Here is a 15,635-nt window from a genome sequence, read left to right on the forward strand (position 1 = left end):
CATTTTGGCAATTGATTTCATAGACATAAATTTGATCTCAGACTAAATGAAAAGTGATGCAAAGCTGGTAGCCCTGCTTTTGTTTGGGGTCTTTTTCTTACCTCAGCCTTAAGAAGAAACCTGAAGATTCATTTTTCACGTCCTGCTCGCTTGGACTGGCACATCAGGATTTCCCACGTTAATCTCACTGTTGTTTCTTTGCAGAGCCTCAGCTTAAAGGTATAGTAACAAAGCTCTACAGCAGGCAAGGATACCACTTGCAGTTGCAAGCAGATGGAACAATTGATGGAACAAAAGAGGAAGACAGTAGTTATAGTAAGTGACACGAGAATAAATGGTGTGTTTGTGCATTGTGGTGTCTCCCTCCCCTGCAGGTCCCCTCAGAGCTGCTGTCCTGGGCTGGCTGAGCGAGTGGCAGCAGCACCAACACCGTGCTGGCAGCACAGAGTCCTTCAGACCTACTGGGTCTGAGAGAAATACAGATAGAAATCACTTACAGAAATAATGAACCAGAGGAGGTAATGATGACACATGTGACAAACAAAGCAAATGTTATCTCCATGGTAATCCAGAGAAGTTCATTGCTGTCCTTTGGATTTTATTAGATTTTTTTTTCAGCAGGGAAAATTTGCTCGCCTACTCAGAGCCTGAAATAGAATAACGCTATCTCCACTCTCACACAGGGGCTCATTCAAACAGCGCCGTGGTATTTCACAAACTGGGACTTCAGCAGCACTTTCCACTTCACATTTCCCTATTATTATTATTATTTGTTACCACTTATAAATTGTACCATCAACTTTCAACTGGCTTTCCCTCAGGTTTTCTGTGAAAAAGCTCTGGACATTTTTACTTGCTGGTTTTGACTGGGTTTTTTTACAACTTTGTGGATTAATAGAAAATGGGAGAAGATGACTAGAGCTCTGATTTGGTATGTGAAAAATGCTTAAGGATCTCACACAGCTAGACAAAAAGATTTCAAGACTGCTAAAATAAGGCAATGTAGGAAACAATGCCCTGCAGAAAGTCTACAAAGGTGCAGGTGGCCAAGCCAAGACTGGCAGAGCTCAGAGAAATGTTTATGTTCATAAATCCGGCTGTAGCCTGCTGCCTCTTCCTGCGCCGCTTCATTTCTCTGTCAGCTCATACTGCACAGAGACCTTGGCAACGATCATCTCTCCCTTAGGCATTGTGCTTAGCTGTTCATTAGGAGGATATCCTTATATCCTTATTTAAAACAATGCAAATGTAGTAGGGAGAGAGTAGGATGCAAATTGCTTTGGATTATTTTGTGCTGACACCAACTGGTCACAATAGGAAGCAATTAATTTTGCTGTCACTTCTTTGCCACCCCTTCTGTCATTTCTGCCCACATGAGGGGCATCCCCTAGAAGTGAGGTAACCCCTCCATCCTGCTGTGCCTCCGGGGACTTGCAGGGATGCTCTCTGTGCCTGTGCTGTGGGTCCTGGCAGGGGTCACAGCTGGGGACAGGTCGCTCACTGCCCCAGGAGCAGAGCTGGGCGTGCTGCTGCTCAGGGACAGGGCACCAGCAGCTGCTGCTGAGAGGGACAGTCCCATTTTTGGTGCAGTGCCAGCGCCCCTGCCCTTGGAGGCAGCAGCTGGGGCAGGATGTGTGGTTGTGCTGGCACAGGGCAGAGTGGGCACCGCTCCGACAGGGCCAGTTCCCCACAGCCCCTTCCCAAATTCCAGCAGTCTGTGCCACAGCCCCTGCTCATCCCACTGGGGTGTGAACCAGCTTCCAGTGTGCCTCAGCCTCGTCCTGCCTTGAAACTGAGCCTGGATGTGTCTGCCAGGGAAATGTGTCCCAGGGCTGGGAGCAGCAGCCGAGCACCCACCCATGGCTCAGGTGCCAGAGCAGAACACCCACCCATGGCTCAGGTGCCAGAGCAGAGCACCCACCTGTGGCTCAGGTGCCAGAGCACCCACCCATGGCTCAGGTGCCAGAGCAGAGCACCCACCCATGGCTCAGGTGTCACAGCACCAACCCATGGCTCAGGTGCCAGCCCGCTCGGACAGGAGGGCTCAACCTTGGCTCTGCCACTGGCCAGCAAAGCACAGCCAGGAATTCCTCATACAGCCCATCCCACTGGCCCATGGCACCTCTGTCCCATCTCTGTGGCCCATGGCACCTCTGTCCCTGCTGTCCCAGCCCAGTGGCACCTCTGTCTCTGCTGTCCCAGCTGGGTGGCACCTCTGTCTCTGCTGGCCCAGCCCAGTGGCACCTCTGTCTCTGCTGGCCCACCCCAGTGGCACCTCTGTCTCTGCTGTCCCAGCCCAGTGGCACCTCTGTCCCTGCTGGCCCAGCCCAGTGGCACCTCTGTCCCTGCTGTCCCAGCTGGGTGGCACCTCTGTCCCTGCTGTCCCAGCCCAGTGGCACCTCTGTCCCTGCTGGCCCAGCCCAGTGGCACCTCTGTCTCTGCTGGCCCACCCCAGTGGCACCTCTGTCTCTGCTGTCCCAGCCCAGTGGCACCTCTGTCCCTGCTGTCCCAGCTGGGTGGCACCTCTGTCCCTGCTGTCCCAGCCCAGTGGCACCTCTGTCTCTGCTGTCCCAGCTGGGTGGCACCTCTGTCCCTGCTGTCCCAGCCCAGTGGCACCTCTGTCCCTGCTGTCCCAGCTGGGTGGCACCTCTGTCCCTGCTGTCCCAGCCCAGTGGCACCTCTGTCTCTGCTGTCCCAGCTGGGTGGCACCTCTGTCCCTGCTGGCCCACCTCTGCCCTCTCCTCAGCTCTCGCTGACACATCTGCATCCCTGGTTGCAGTGGAGCCCATACTCAGACCCTCGTGCTGAAAAACCCCAACACCTGCCCTACTTGTAAATGTGCCATTAAGAAATCACCTTCCAAAAGAGACCTGCAGGTTCTGCCTGAGTGCAGAGCTTTAAATCCTCCTCTCCAGCCTACTCAGAGATCAGCTGCTGCTTTTTGGGGCTGAACTGCAAAGGACTCCTGTCCAGGGGAATATTTTCTCCCCCCAATAAACTCAAGCATTTGATAGAATGAATGAAAAATCCTTTTCCCTTACTGAAAATCTAAGTTTCTTTTGCCAAAAGCTGTGCAGAACTGGAGGATTTTCTCTGAGTGAAGGGAAAGTGATGGGTGTTGATTTTGAGCTGGAGGTGAGCGTGAGGAGGGTCTGCGTGTATGGTTTGTGTCTGCACAAATGGTGTCTGTACACTCGTGGCTATGAAAGGGGAAGAAACCCACAGATTTTATGGCGCCCTGCATTTATTTGTTAGTTCTGGATATTCCACCTTTCCTGCTCTGCTTGACCATTGTAGGAAGTGCAGTGCTCAAGGGTGCCCTGACCTCAGGGCATTCGATGAGCTCTTGGCATCCCCAAACACAGAATTTAGGGTCTATGTTAAATGCTGTCAGGCTGAAATATTTTATTTTACTGAAGTATGACCATTTGGGGGTTTTCGGGCTGGAAAAAAAATTATGATGGATCATAATTCTTAGCCGTAATTTTGAAAATAATAAAAATATTTCAAATTCATAATTTGGTTTTAAATTGGCTTTGGACAGTGACCATAAATATCAAACTCCAGCCTGAAGCAGCCCAGAGTTTTTCAGCCAAGTAATAAATCACTGGAAATGGGAAGTAGTTTGGCATCACTTTGTCCTATCTCTGCATTTCTGCCACAGAGTGGAAGGAGATGCTTTGGGTTATGATAATTTTTTTAACTCCCCTTTATTTTTAATCCTACGTATTGAACTCAGAGTACTGTATTCAACTCATTATTTCTTGTGTTCAATTTTAACATATCCATGAATCCAAGCAATGGCAGAGCTTTGCTTTTTTCCTTTTTTTTTCTTTTTTTTTTCTTTGCCACTTTGCGAACCGGAATCTTCATTTTTTGAAGAGTTGTTTCTGTGCTTATAAATACTGCCACTATTAGCATGTGTACAAGCAGAAATGCAAGCAGAACATTCAAAGCAGCTCAATTTTGAAAGCACAGATTTAGGGGTTGATCTAAAGAATATGCTGCCCTTTCATTTCATTTTGAAGTTATTTAACTCTGTTTTTTCAAACCCATTCTCCTCTAAAAAAGAGGAGAAATTAAACCCCAATGAGCTATAAGTGGAAACATTTTGAGATGCTAATGATGGTTTTCAACTTTTCTGAATTTCATCTTCTTCCTTCCTTTTGGTCAAAATGTTTACTGACTTTGAAAACAAGTTTTGATTGTCTTGAAAATTTTTTTGTTTGTTTGCTTCTGGGTTCCTTCTTGCACTTAATGGCGCAAGAAAAGCACCCTAACAAAAGCCAAACAGTGCTCGAGTGCCCTGGGCAGAGCCTGGGCTCTGCTCACCAGGCAGGTAAGTTCTGTTAGCTGTCAGCAATTCCATCTGCAGAGGGAAGGAGAGGCACTGATCCCTCATCATTCCTGAACTCCTGGTGGCAGAAGTGTTGCTCTGTAGCACCCACAGAAATTAATATACGCATAAATAGAGATTTGTACTTTCTATCTGATCTGCATACTCCAAAGGATTGATTTTGCTCTCCATCTCCTTTCTCTCCTAGCTTTGTTTAACCTCATACCTGTGGGTTTACGAGTGGTGGCGATTCAGGGGGTTCAAACAAAATTATATCTGGCAATGAACAGCGAAGGATACCTATATACATCCGTAAGTAAACGTTTTAATTCTGTTCTCTGTGGAATTGTGGTAAACTAATAACTTACTGTTGCAAGGGAACTTCTAATAACCTATAAATGAGAGTTTGGAGCAGAGTCAGTGTGGTGGTGATAGTCTGCTTGTGGTTTATGAATCTTTTTTTATCTGGTTTATAATCTTTTCCATCAGGAGCACCTAGGGATGTGTGGATTCACACTGTGGTGCCTTTGAATAATCCTGAAGTGTGAAACATTGCAAACCCCCCAACCCCAGACAGAAAGGATCCTCTCCCTTGGTCCCTGTGGGGCACTGAGGGGAAGGGACAGCTTGGTGTGTCCCCCACGAGCCTCAGCATGGTTTGTGTCTTCCCATGGGATCTGTGTTACTCTAAGTAAAAGGAGTTAGAGAAAGTAATTATATGTCTTTGTTTGGCCAGGATTTTCAAATAGAAATTTTATGGCTTCAGGTAGGTGAGTGAGTAAAGAACAGCTTTATTAGTAGTTTTGATAAGAATGTCCGTTAATAATTTTCAGTGACGTTTCTCACGAGAGCAGACGGTGTTTTTATTAAAAGAAAAATTAAATAGACCACTTTTCAATTAAAAACATTTAGCTGAACTATCTTCAGGAGTTTTAATTATACAGATTTAATAGATTTTTCCCAAGGAGGAAAATATAGGAAAATGTATTCTATTATCTACTACAAATGATTCTCTTCTATAAAAGATTCCCTTAATCCAGATAAAAATTACGCAAACTTATTCAAATCTCTCATTTATTTTGCAATCCTGACAGCTGGGAGCAGGGGCAGCTTTGCATATTTTTTCTCTTTCTGCCAGAGCAGGAGCAGCTCAGCCTGGCAGTGCAGGGACAGAGGAACGTTCCAGAGAGCGCTGGGTTTGTGCTCTCAGTGCAGGAATCTCTGCTTTCTGCTGGTGTTGGTGCTTTCCTGCAGAAACCACCTCTGTCTGGGCAGGGGAGCGGGCAGGGATTTACCCTGCAGTGCCATGCCTGCTCTCTGACACACAGCCCTGAGATGATGAGCATCCCTCCCAGTTCCCTGCTGGGAGGAGAAGGGGCACAATGTGGCCCTGATTTCCATGAAGTGCAACTTCTAGCTTGGTATGCATCTTAGGCAGAGCTCTGAGATTCACTTTGGTTGTGATCTTTATTCTTTGCATTGATTAAGGTAGTTCTTCATATGGTTATGTTACCTTGAATCATGTCTTTCTTGAATCTTGAATTCCATAATTTGTCATTGCAAAATTAACTGGTGACATCTCTCTGTTTCCCCCTTAGTGGAAATATAAATAACAGTGGTCATTTTTGTTTCCTTATTAGACAACTATATTTTCTTACATTTATTTGTTAATCAAACTTGATGGGTTTGGCAAGGCTCTGAACAGAATTTTGTTGTGTGGTTTCCCAAATTCGTACTCTTAAATTCTCTTCGCAAAGACAGGTGGCCACTAAATTTTGATCTGCTTTTCTAAGGGAAGTTGTCACCCAAGTTCTCAATAATCCTGGGTTTATCCCCTGCTGCCTTCTGCTTTGGTTGTTCTGTTCTTTGCAATAATCACAAGAAACTCCCAGGGGGAAAAAGCAGCTCTTGTCCCTGTCAATGAGCCCAAGGAATGGACAAGGGCTGGTGAGGAGCATCTGCCCCTGCTTCAGGCTGCCAGAAATCCAGCTCCAGCACTATTTTTCAAGTGTTTCTAGCATTTCTTCCACTGATAATGGTCCTTTCAGCAAGGGATGCAGTCTGACAGTCTGATGCATGGGAAATGAACTCTATATTTTGGGCTGTATTCTTGGTTGATATAAATGAGTCCCAGGAGAGCTCAGCTGATTTATACCAGCTGAACACTCACCTGTTCCAGGAAAGCCACCAGGGAGCCTGGGGAACAGATCAGCTCAAGTAAGTGACATCCATCTACACATCCTGAGGGTTTCAAAGCCCCTGCAGGGATGCGTTCCTGAATGGGATTTGTCAGGAGCAGACAGATGGCAACACGGGATTGATCAAGTGCAAAAGCCCCACAAAACACTGTCAAGTTCCTGAAGCAGGAGAACAGGGGAAATAGAAGGGCACTTCAACTGTAGATAGCTACAGCATATAGTTGCGCCATTTCCAGAGAGAATTGAAATCAGCATTGGTGAAGCAGTTTAATAAGGAGAGAGATCACTGTGGTCTCTACATGATCACCTGGCTTTGGCTGTGTTGTGAGCCTTGTGTCTGTGCAGAGGGCACCAGGGCTCTGCCCTGCCTCTGGGGCAGCCTGCACTGTGGTTTGCCTCAGCCCCGTGACTGTGCTGGGGAAGGAGATGAATCTTCTCCAGGGGGGATCAGTGGTGTATCGCAGATCTGCAGAGAGCAGACACCTGGAGCTGGCTGCCAGAGTTTATGGATAGTTTGCAGCATCTGTCAGAGCAAAAGTAGGATCTGTAGGGTAATGATAAAAGCTCCTTGGGGACAAGGCAGCAATTCAGCTCAGCAAAAGGAAGATGAACTGTGAAACCAAATATGCAGTTTTCTACATGTGTTATAGGGCACATGGAAGTCCTGGCCTGCAGGGAAGGAAGGTGACCATGTCACATCTCCAGATCACAGAATTCCCATCTGAAATGGTTTCTTTCCTGCAGCCAGTGTCCTCCAGAGTCCATGGCTGTGGTGTGACTGCTCCTCCCAAGCTGAACCCACCCTGGGAGTTTTATTTGGAGTGACCTTGTTAGGAGCTGTTTGGAGGCACAGCTCCTGGTGCTTGAGCATCCTCTCCCCCTGCAAACACCGTGTTTGATTCATCCCTCTCACACCAGCGTGGTGCTGCTGCAAGATGACTGAAACGGTGTTCTGGCCTGTGTCTTACGTAACCACACCATGAATCATTTTGTGGTTTAGGGTGGCTTTCATTTCATCTTATTTTTCTTTCTATGAACAACCACATCTTTCACATGACCACCATGTTTGCACCACTTGGATTTTTCTGGTTTCATATGCTGTGAATTCGTGTGTTGGCTTGTCCTGGACATTGGAAGGCTCTGTTTGGCAGCCAGGCAGTGCTGGAGCTGCTGCTCTCTCGCTGAGGGCTGCTGCTGTGGCAGAGGAGGCTCCCAGCCATGCAGGGCAGCAGTGGGTGAGGCTCCTCCAGGGGAGGGAGGGTGGAGGTGCAGGGAGTTGGGTGTTCTGCAGAGGCTGGAGCAGCCCAAAATACTCCGATTTAAAAACAGCCTGTGAACCTCCAGCCATGCATTTTCCATGAGCCATCGTGGTATAGTTTTTCAAACCATGTAGTGACTGTCAGTGAATTTTCCTATATAACATTTTAAGACAGGTGATTTTGTGCTTGTTTCTCCTGGGTACATTGTCAGAAACTGTATAATTAAATATGTGCTGCTCATTGCATAGTTCTGGCCAGTCTCAGAGCAGTGCAGCTCAGCTTGGGAAGAGGGTTCATTTCCCCTCTGGTCTTGCTGTGGGTTCCTGTGTTCTACCAAGGCATTTCATTTCCCAGTGTCATGGGCAGTTCCTCACAGCTTCTCCCAGGCTGGAGGGAGCCCTTACCTGAGAGTGTCCTGTGTGACAGGGACAAGTCTGCCCATGCCTCATGCAGCCCTCCAGCCCAGCTGTGGGCAGTTCAGGGCACTCAGCTGCTAGGATGAGGTGTTTATGTGCCTTTGTTAACTACTCTGGGAAGAGTACTTTGGATTTAATATTGCTGCAGGACGTGCCTTCCTTTGGCCGTTTCTGGTCTGATGTCACTTGGTGCAGAGCTAGCAGGGGTTTAGGGAGCACTTGGGGATAAAACCCTGGGCAGAGCTGTGTGTACAATTTTACCCTGAGAGAGCATTCAGCTAACACTGTCCTCTGTATGTAAAGCAAACTGTCATATCTACCTTTGGTACCTGCACTGAAAGTAAATATTGTGTGAAGCGTGCACGCTGATGATAGCCAAGAGAACTGAAATGGGATTAAATTCTCAGAGTGATTCAAAAATTGGTTTTGGTGAGTTGGAGGGCAGAGAAGTTTGTGCATATTTTAATACAGAGCAGTGCAGTGGAGACCTGCTGTAGCTAATGGGAATGGCTGGGGCATTTATAATGAATCACTGGCAAAGAGCATTTTTCCACCTCAGGGAAATAGCACAAACCCCGACATGGAGGAAATAATCAAAAGCTTCATCTGGTTAAATTTGCATGTCAGTATAAATCATTTTTTACCAGAATGCAGACTACACCTGAACGCAGTTGACTCACTCCAGTGCCAGGGCGGGAGGTGCAGATCCGTGTTTTGCTGTCCCTGTGCTGGGCAGGGGCTCAGCACAGCTCAGAGGGTGCTGTGTCCCTGCTGTGCTGCCAGCCCTGCCCGCTGCCCTGCCCACAGCCCGGGAGCAGGCCCAGGGCACAGGAGGCTGCCCTGAGGAGGTGCCAGGCCCTGCAGGAGCAGCTGAGCCGGTGGAAGCTCTCTGAGCCCCCGCCACGGGCACTGCTGCAGGTGCTGCACGCTTGGGTTCAGTGGTGCAGCAGTGCTGCAGCACGGGGCTGGCTGCTGCTGCTGCACGGGGAGGGGGAGCCTGCTGGGTCCCACGGGGGCACCCAGGCTGTGGTGCTGTGCCCAGCCTCAGCCTCCAGCAGGGCGTGTGCCTGGCAGGTTCTGGGCTGGGTGTGAGCCAAACTGCCTGCAGTGCAGCTGGAGTGCTGCCCACAGACGTGTCCCAGCTGCTGGGGGGACCTGCAGCCCCTGCCTGAGCCCCCCCGCCTGTCTGGCCCTGCTCTGAGGTGTGGGACGCTGCTGGGCAGGCAGAGGTTCCCTGCAGCACGAGGAGAGCTGTGCTGCTGGCAGTGATGTGGGCTGGAGGGATGGTGCTGTTCCTTCAGGGGCTTGTCCCTGTGGCACCACTGTGAGCCCAGATTTCTGGGGACAGACTGCCTGCCTGTCTGCAGCAGGGAAGTGCAGATGGCGTAATCCTCCCACGGGAGAATTATTAGGAGATTCAGCAAGCTGCAGGTCTTGAAGCTATTATGCTGCTTTTCTGTACAAGTCACCCCCCAGGCATCTGGATGCCCCGAGGTGCTGCTGTGCCTCAGCCCTGGCTGCAGGTGCTGGAGCTGAGGCTCCCTGAGGAGCCCGGGCACGGCAGGGGTGCTCCAGGGCTGTGCCCTGCCCTCATCCTGGCACCTTGGGCAACGCCTCCCCAACAGAAAGTCCATTGCACCGCTCACTGGGGTCACAGTGACACAAATCTGCCATGATGACAAAAAAAAGCCTTGGCAGAATTTGGAGTTGGACTCGTGTCTGAGAGCTTCGCACCTTGGATCACACTGATCACTTTGAGCAAGGGGTTTTGGCCCTGGACCAGCAAACAAGGAATCCTGAGTGCCAGGGCTCCCAGGCTGCTCGCAGCTCCTCAGTGTCACACTGCAAAGCAGGTTGGCAGGCAGAGTGGTGAGCAGATAAGGGCTGGAGCTGCAGCTCCTGGATCCCCTGGATCTGTGTGCTCAGATCACCAAAGGACAGCTCACCTTGCTGGGGTTCAGCAGAGCCAAGGAGCAAAGTGCTGCTTTTCTCTCCCCAGCATGGTGTAGGTGCTGCACCTCCGGACCAGCAGTGTAGGTACCTGTGGGTGTAGAGCTCCATGCACACCAGGCATGTGAGCCTGCTTCTTGCAGAGCTGGGCTCAGTTCACTGGGAAAACATGTATGCTAGTATTTATGTGCATTTTTGAGGTGTTGATTGTTTTTCCTTTATTTTTGATCCGTGTCTTCAAGTTTAGAAGCAAGATCACATGCCAACCTGACTCTGTTTCTTTAGAATGTGACTTAATTAAAAGAAAATACCATTATGAAACTGTGGCTTCTTTGCTGCACCTGCCTTTCCTTCTAAAAAGCTGTCTGCCTGCTCTGGGAAGCCCAGAAGGGCTTCCCCTCCCTCTGCTGCTGCAGGCTGAGCTAATGAGCAGCTCTTGTCACAGTGACTCAGCAGAGCCCCTGCCTGGAGCTGCCGATGGCTCAGCCTGTGTAGGGTGAGCATCTAAGCAGGGTGCAGCAGTCAGACTGGCTCCCAGGGCTCCCCAAACCAACAGGAGTGGGCTGGCACTGGAAAACAAACTCAGAACTGGAGTAGGAGCTGGCCCAGGATGGCACTGCAGCGGCAGGCTCATCACGTTTGTTAAACTCCCAGGAGTGTTCTCCACACAGCTCATTGTTAGCTGGGAGCTGCTGCCCATGGGCTCCCATCATCTGTGGGGCTCCCAGCTCCAGGGAGGTCAGTTCTTGGAAGGAAAATGCTGTGAAGTACAATGGTGTTCTGTTTTGCTTGGAAGCACCTGCAGTGCCCACCCAGCAGGGGCCAGGGCAGCTGGAGAGGGAGGCAGGAGCCCTTTGCACCTGCAGTGCCCACCCAGCAGCTGGAGAGGGAGGCAGGAGCCCTTCCCTGCTCTCCCGGAGCACCTGAAGTTAACCAGGGAGCTGAGAACAGGCTGCCCTGGCTGCTCAGGGCTGCTGCTGTCTCCTGCTCATGGTGGGGTTGGGGCTGCTTCTGCTCCCATGAGAAGTGGCCCAAGGTGTTCAGCCTGGCCACACGTGGATGGGAAACTGGTGAGGGTGCAGCAGGGTGAGAATGGCTGCAGGAAAAGCTGCGTGAGGAGGTGGAGGTGTGCCTGCTCCTGGGAATGCCTGTGCTGCAGGACAGCACTCGGAGCTCTGGCTGCTCAGCAGTGCCAGGACAAACAAAATTCAGCAGTTCCTGTGCTAAAAGAAGGTAAAGGACAGCCCAGCTCCCCAGAATTGCTGTCCATCAATGCAGGCTGTCACCAGCAACTGATCTGCCATGTGCGGTTATTGGGAGCAGATTTATTAAACACTTCTTTGTGTCTTTTTATCTTTGTGTTGCCCGGCAGTTACAGCAGTGCTAAGAGGAGCTGAATTCACTTCTGTTCTACTTGGCAGCCTCCAGAGAAATGTTTACTGCTCCTGGCCGTTTACATCCTTTAGCAAGCCTACTAAAAGCATCTTTTCCTTGCAGAACTTTTATTGCAAGGGATGAGGTGCAAAAACTGAGAATCCCGCTCGACTATAAAAGTTCACATTGACAGCCAAAAGGCTTCTTTTGAAAAGAGTACTGAGAAATACTGATGGGGAGTCAGTGGGGGAGGAAAAGGAGTCCTTAGGCCCAAGATTGAGTTCTGTGGTTGCTTTTGAGAGCTGCAGCACAACTGGAGGAGGTTTCCAAAGGAAACCCAGTCTGAATGCCATCCTCTTGGCAGGACTCCTGTGTGCTGGAAACAGAGCCCCCTGTGTGAGTCCTGAAAAGCAGGAGAAACCTGTGTGGCACAGAAGCTACTCAGGAGCAAAGGAAATAGAAAGGTTGTCATATTTCCATTATGCCCTTGAAGCCTTGGTTTCAGAAACTAACTTTTCCATAAGGTAGTTCTTGGAGTTAGACCTGTTGGGTTCCTGGATGGGAAATATATAAAGGGTCTGGGAAAGGAAAAAGTCTCTTGAATAAGAATGGTATTAAGAGGCTTGCATTTCTATACTGAACTGCTTTCATTAGGCAATCTAGGATTGACAAAGGAATCTGAAATTACAGATGGATTAGGGAGTCTTTGGGTATAATGCCTATATAATAGCTTTTACCAGTGAATGGGATGGTCTGAATAGTTGAACTGATAAGGCCTTTCATATTTTACATTCTGCTGATGCTACAGGTGCTATCACATTGTTTTTCATTTTTGTAATTCTACCCAAACAGCTCTGCATATTGAGCAGTATGGTTCTTCTAAAATGGAATCCGCTGGGGAGCTAAGCAAAACAGGCATGATAATTGGTGAAGTGCAGTTCTGTTTATTTAGAGCCTCAGGAGGTATCTAAAAATCAGAGAGCTGGGTTCAGAATCACAGCACAAGATGCTGTTTGCTTTATCAAGCAGTCTCCCCCTCTCCTTACTCTGATTACTTTGAATGCACAGAAATAGGGGATCAATTTAGACCCTCCATCCTCATCCCCAGAGCATTTTCAGGTGTTAACAAATCCTGTCATGAGATAGCAGTGTTCCTCTTGAGCCCAGCTATTGGTGGGACGTTGCAGTTGAGCTGACTGTGAGTGGGCAAACCTCTGAAGATTTGTGAGCACGTTTCCTCAAATGGCAGCTCCAGAAGTTTTAACAAAACGGGTTTAGGGAGCTGCAAAGAGTGGGCTGCTCCTCACCCTGCCAGTACTCGTGTCCTCCAGCTAAACTGGAATACAGTATTTTTAAAGTGAGCATATCTGGTGGAGCTGGTACATGAATTAGAAGCAGAGTTTCATAAATACAAAGGTTTCAGCTCAGGTTTCAGGCAAAAGTTCCCATCAATTCTCATTCTGTTCTCGTTGCTTCACACCAGTGTGCTCAGAGCTAGCAGAGCATCTGCTGCCAGCTGAGCCATATTGACACTGACAGAAGGCACAGAAAGCTCATAGTAAATAAGTGAATGATCTGAAACAGAACAAGAACCATAAGAAAGTCTAATAAGTGAAATAGACACAGTTTGAAGTGCAGATCTCTTCCCTTCACCTGATAAACGAAGAGTTTAATGGGCTTGATATTGCAAATCCTTTCTCATGTAAGTAATTCTTACTCATGCAGTTTCTTTGACTGGCAGCCAGAGGGAGAATTAATTTATCTGAGTAAAATTTTCAGGATCTGGACAAGACAGTCATTGATTTACAATATGAGATTTTTGTGTCATTAAAAAATGAACAGAACATTTGGGAGGCCTGTGAAACTTAATGACTAAAGAAGTGCCTGGAGCCAGGCTCCAAAGCTTGGATCAACCCGAGGAGAGCAGAGCCCTGGTGCCCAGAGGGGTGGTTCTGTCATGGGCCAGCCTTGAGCCCTTGGCTTGGAGCCTCGTCTGGCTGCAGGCCCCAGGCAGGAGCTGCACTGATGTGGAACAGCCCAGCAGAGCCAGCTGTGGCTGTGTTCACAGACAATGCCCCCTCAAATGCCTTGTGCTGCTGGCATTCCCATGGAGCCGCACCTTTTGGTGGCTCTGAGGGATCCCTGGTGCTGCAGGTGGGGCAGAGGCTGCAGCAGGGCTCAGCCAGGCCCAGCTCAGCCAGGCCTAGCACTGCAGCCAGGCTTGGCTCAGCGTAGCCCAGCTCAGGGCTGGTTTGCACACCTGGGCCTGGGCAGGGGCTGTGGCAGCACCACTCACCCGCTCTGAGAGCCTTGGCTTCAGCTGAAGCTTGGTGGCCTCTGTGTCAGCCCAGGTTTGATGTGTGCTCAGGACAGAGACCTGGGGCTTGCACCACGGGCAGCAGAGTTCAGCACAGTCTTCCTTGGGCTTCTTCTTGGGGAAATTATTGCAGCTCTGGGAGGAAAGACCTGGAGGAGCTTTATGCAGATTGTTGATTTCTACCACGTTCGTTAATTGTTTCCCAGATTCGCATTTCTAATCTGTGAGATGCCAGAAAACACCTGTACTAAGTGATGCACTGTTTATATTTCCTTTAATGATACTTGTAGGAACGGTACCAGAAGGGCGAGCATTTACTATCAATAACCTGGAGCTCTTAAAACTAAACAAAACCTTTTCCTCACAAAATGAAGTCCAGCAGCCGTGTCGGGGAGAGAACATTCCTCACCATGAGGCACTGGTGATTTCTCTGGCTGAGCAGCCCTGCTCTGAAGCAGAGAAAGGCCCTGTTTGTGCACCACTTCTACACCAAGTCCTCCAGGGCTGTCTTTAGGGGCCTTACAGCCTTTTCCCCATGAGGAACCCCGAGGATCTGGAATTCCAGCTGAGAGGGAGGCAGTCTTGATCTGCCAGTGCCTTGGGAATATCTGTACTGAGGAAACCAACCCCCTTTTGTGCTCTTAGGGGAGAAGATGAGTACAGTCATCCTGCCTTGGCCATGAATCATCTGATGAAGCTTCATTTGCTACCCAAAGCAAACCCTCTGCACTTGCAGCCCTTCATTTTGTTATCAGCACTGACAGTAAAAGACAAGTTTCTTTTTCCTCTGACAGTCTTCTAAACAACAGTTGCTTCTCTTCTGAAACAACTGGAGTTAATGTGGTACTTGTGATAGCTGTGGCCTTTCCTTTTTGATACAGCAATTATTCAATCTGTAGGGTTTTTACTGACTCAAGCAGCATTGACAAAATTAAGTTGCCATTAGGCTGATGCCTCTGGAGCCCTTTGCTACTGTAAGGCCAAGTCCAAACATCTCTACTCTCACTCAAAACAAATGTTGGGTAACCTAGAAGGGGAAATTCCCTGTGCCTTGTAGGTGCTCAGGCTGTCCCCCCACATCACCTCATCCCTGTGGTACCTGCAGCAGGGTCACACACGTTATCGAGAGAAGACTTTGATCTTTGATGTGTTGGCATCTTTGACTCTCTGGTAGAGAGTCTGGTGGGGTTTTGCAGGTCACATAGCTCTTAACCCAAATTCTAGGCACTTTGTAAGTACAGCCTACTATCAAAGTTGTAGTTCCCATTTAAATGCTGAGGGTTTCTGTTCAGGACATGTTCCCCCTTCAGCCCTTCTTGCTTCACCCCTGCCCCAGTGCTGGATGTGAGCACAGGAGGGTTCCAGCAGCTCGGGGAGGCTCAGCCCAGAGAGCCTCCTCAGCTGGAACACCCAGGATCCCACTCCCACCCCGAGGTGCTTAGTGGGCTGGTGCTCCTCTGGGGTGGCCATCGATTCCCCACACAGCTTTCATTTGGGTCAGATACTAAAAAATCCATCTGCTGTCACAACAAAAGGCGTCTGTCTGCTGCCATGCCCTTCCCTGAGATGTTAAAAGACAATTTAAGGTAGGGCAGGCTTTATTAACAGAAACCATTATTGATGAAAAAGAAAAGATTAGCTGAGAGAGAATTCTGACCTGCACAGTCTTATCTTTTAGTCTCTTTTCTCCTTGATATTTTCTGCTCCAAGAGTAAAAACTTTAATATAAGCCCTACATTTTTGCATGCATGCATATTCAGGGTTGTAAATGAAAGGAGGTTGACA

At 49.0% G+C, this 15,635-nt stretch overlaps 1 protein-coding gene across 3 annotated transcripts in view; it reads left to right on the forward strand.

The window, feature by feature from the left end:
- FGF13 (fibroblast growth factor 13) overlaps positions 1-15,635 on the forward strand; it is a 196,408-nt gene that overhangs the window by 154,120 nt on the left and 26,653 nt on the right. For all 3 annotated transcript variants that reach the window (XM_054289570.1, XM_054289572.1, XM_054289571.1), the window contains 2 exons: positions 205-315; positions 4,545-4,648. In XM_054289570.1, the coding sequence (XP_054145545.1) occupies positions 205-315; positions 4,545-4,648 (215 nt within the window). The remainder of the gene's footprint in view (positions 1-204; positions 316-4,544; positions 4,649-15,635) is intronic.

This window comes from Melozone crissalis, unplaced genomic scaffold (genome assembly GCF_028551555.1).
Source record: "Melozone crissalis strain CALT ecotype California unplaced genomic scaffold, PUWL_Pcris_2 ptg000068l_1, whole genome shotgun sequence".
Classification (NCBI taxonomy): Eukaryota; Metazoa; Chordata; class Aves; order Passeriformes; family Passerellidae; genus Melozone; species Melozone crissalis.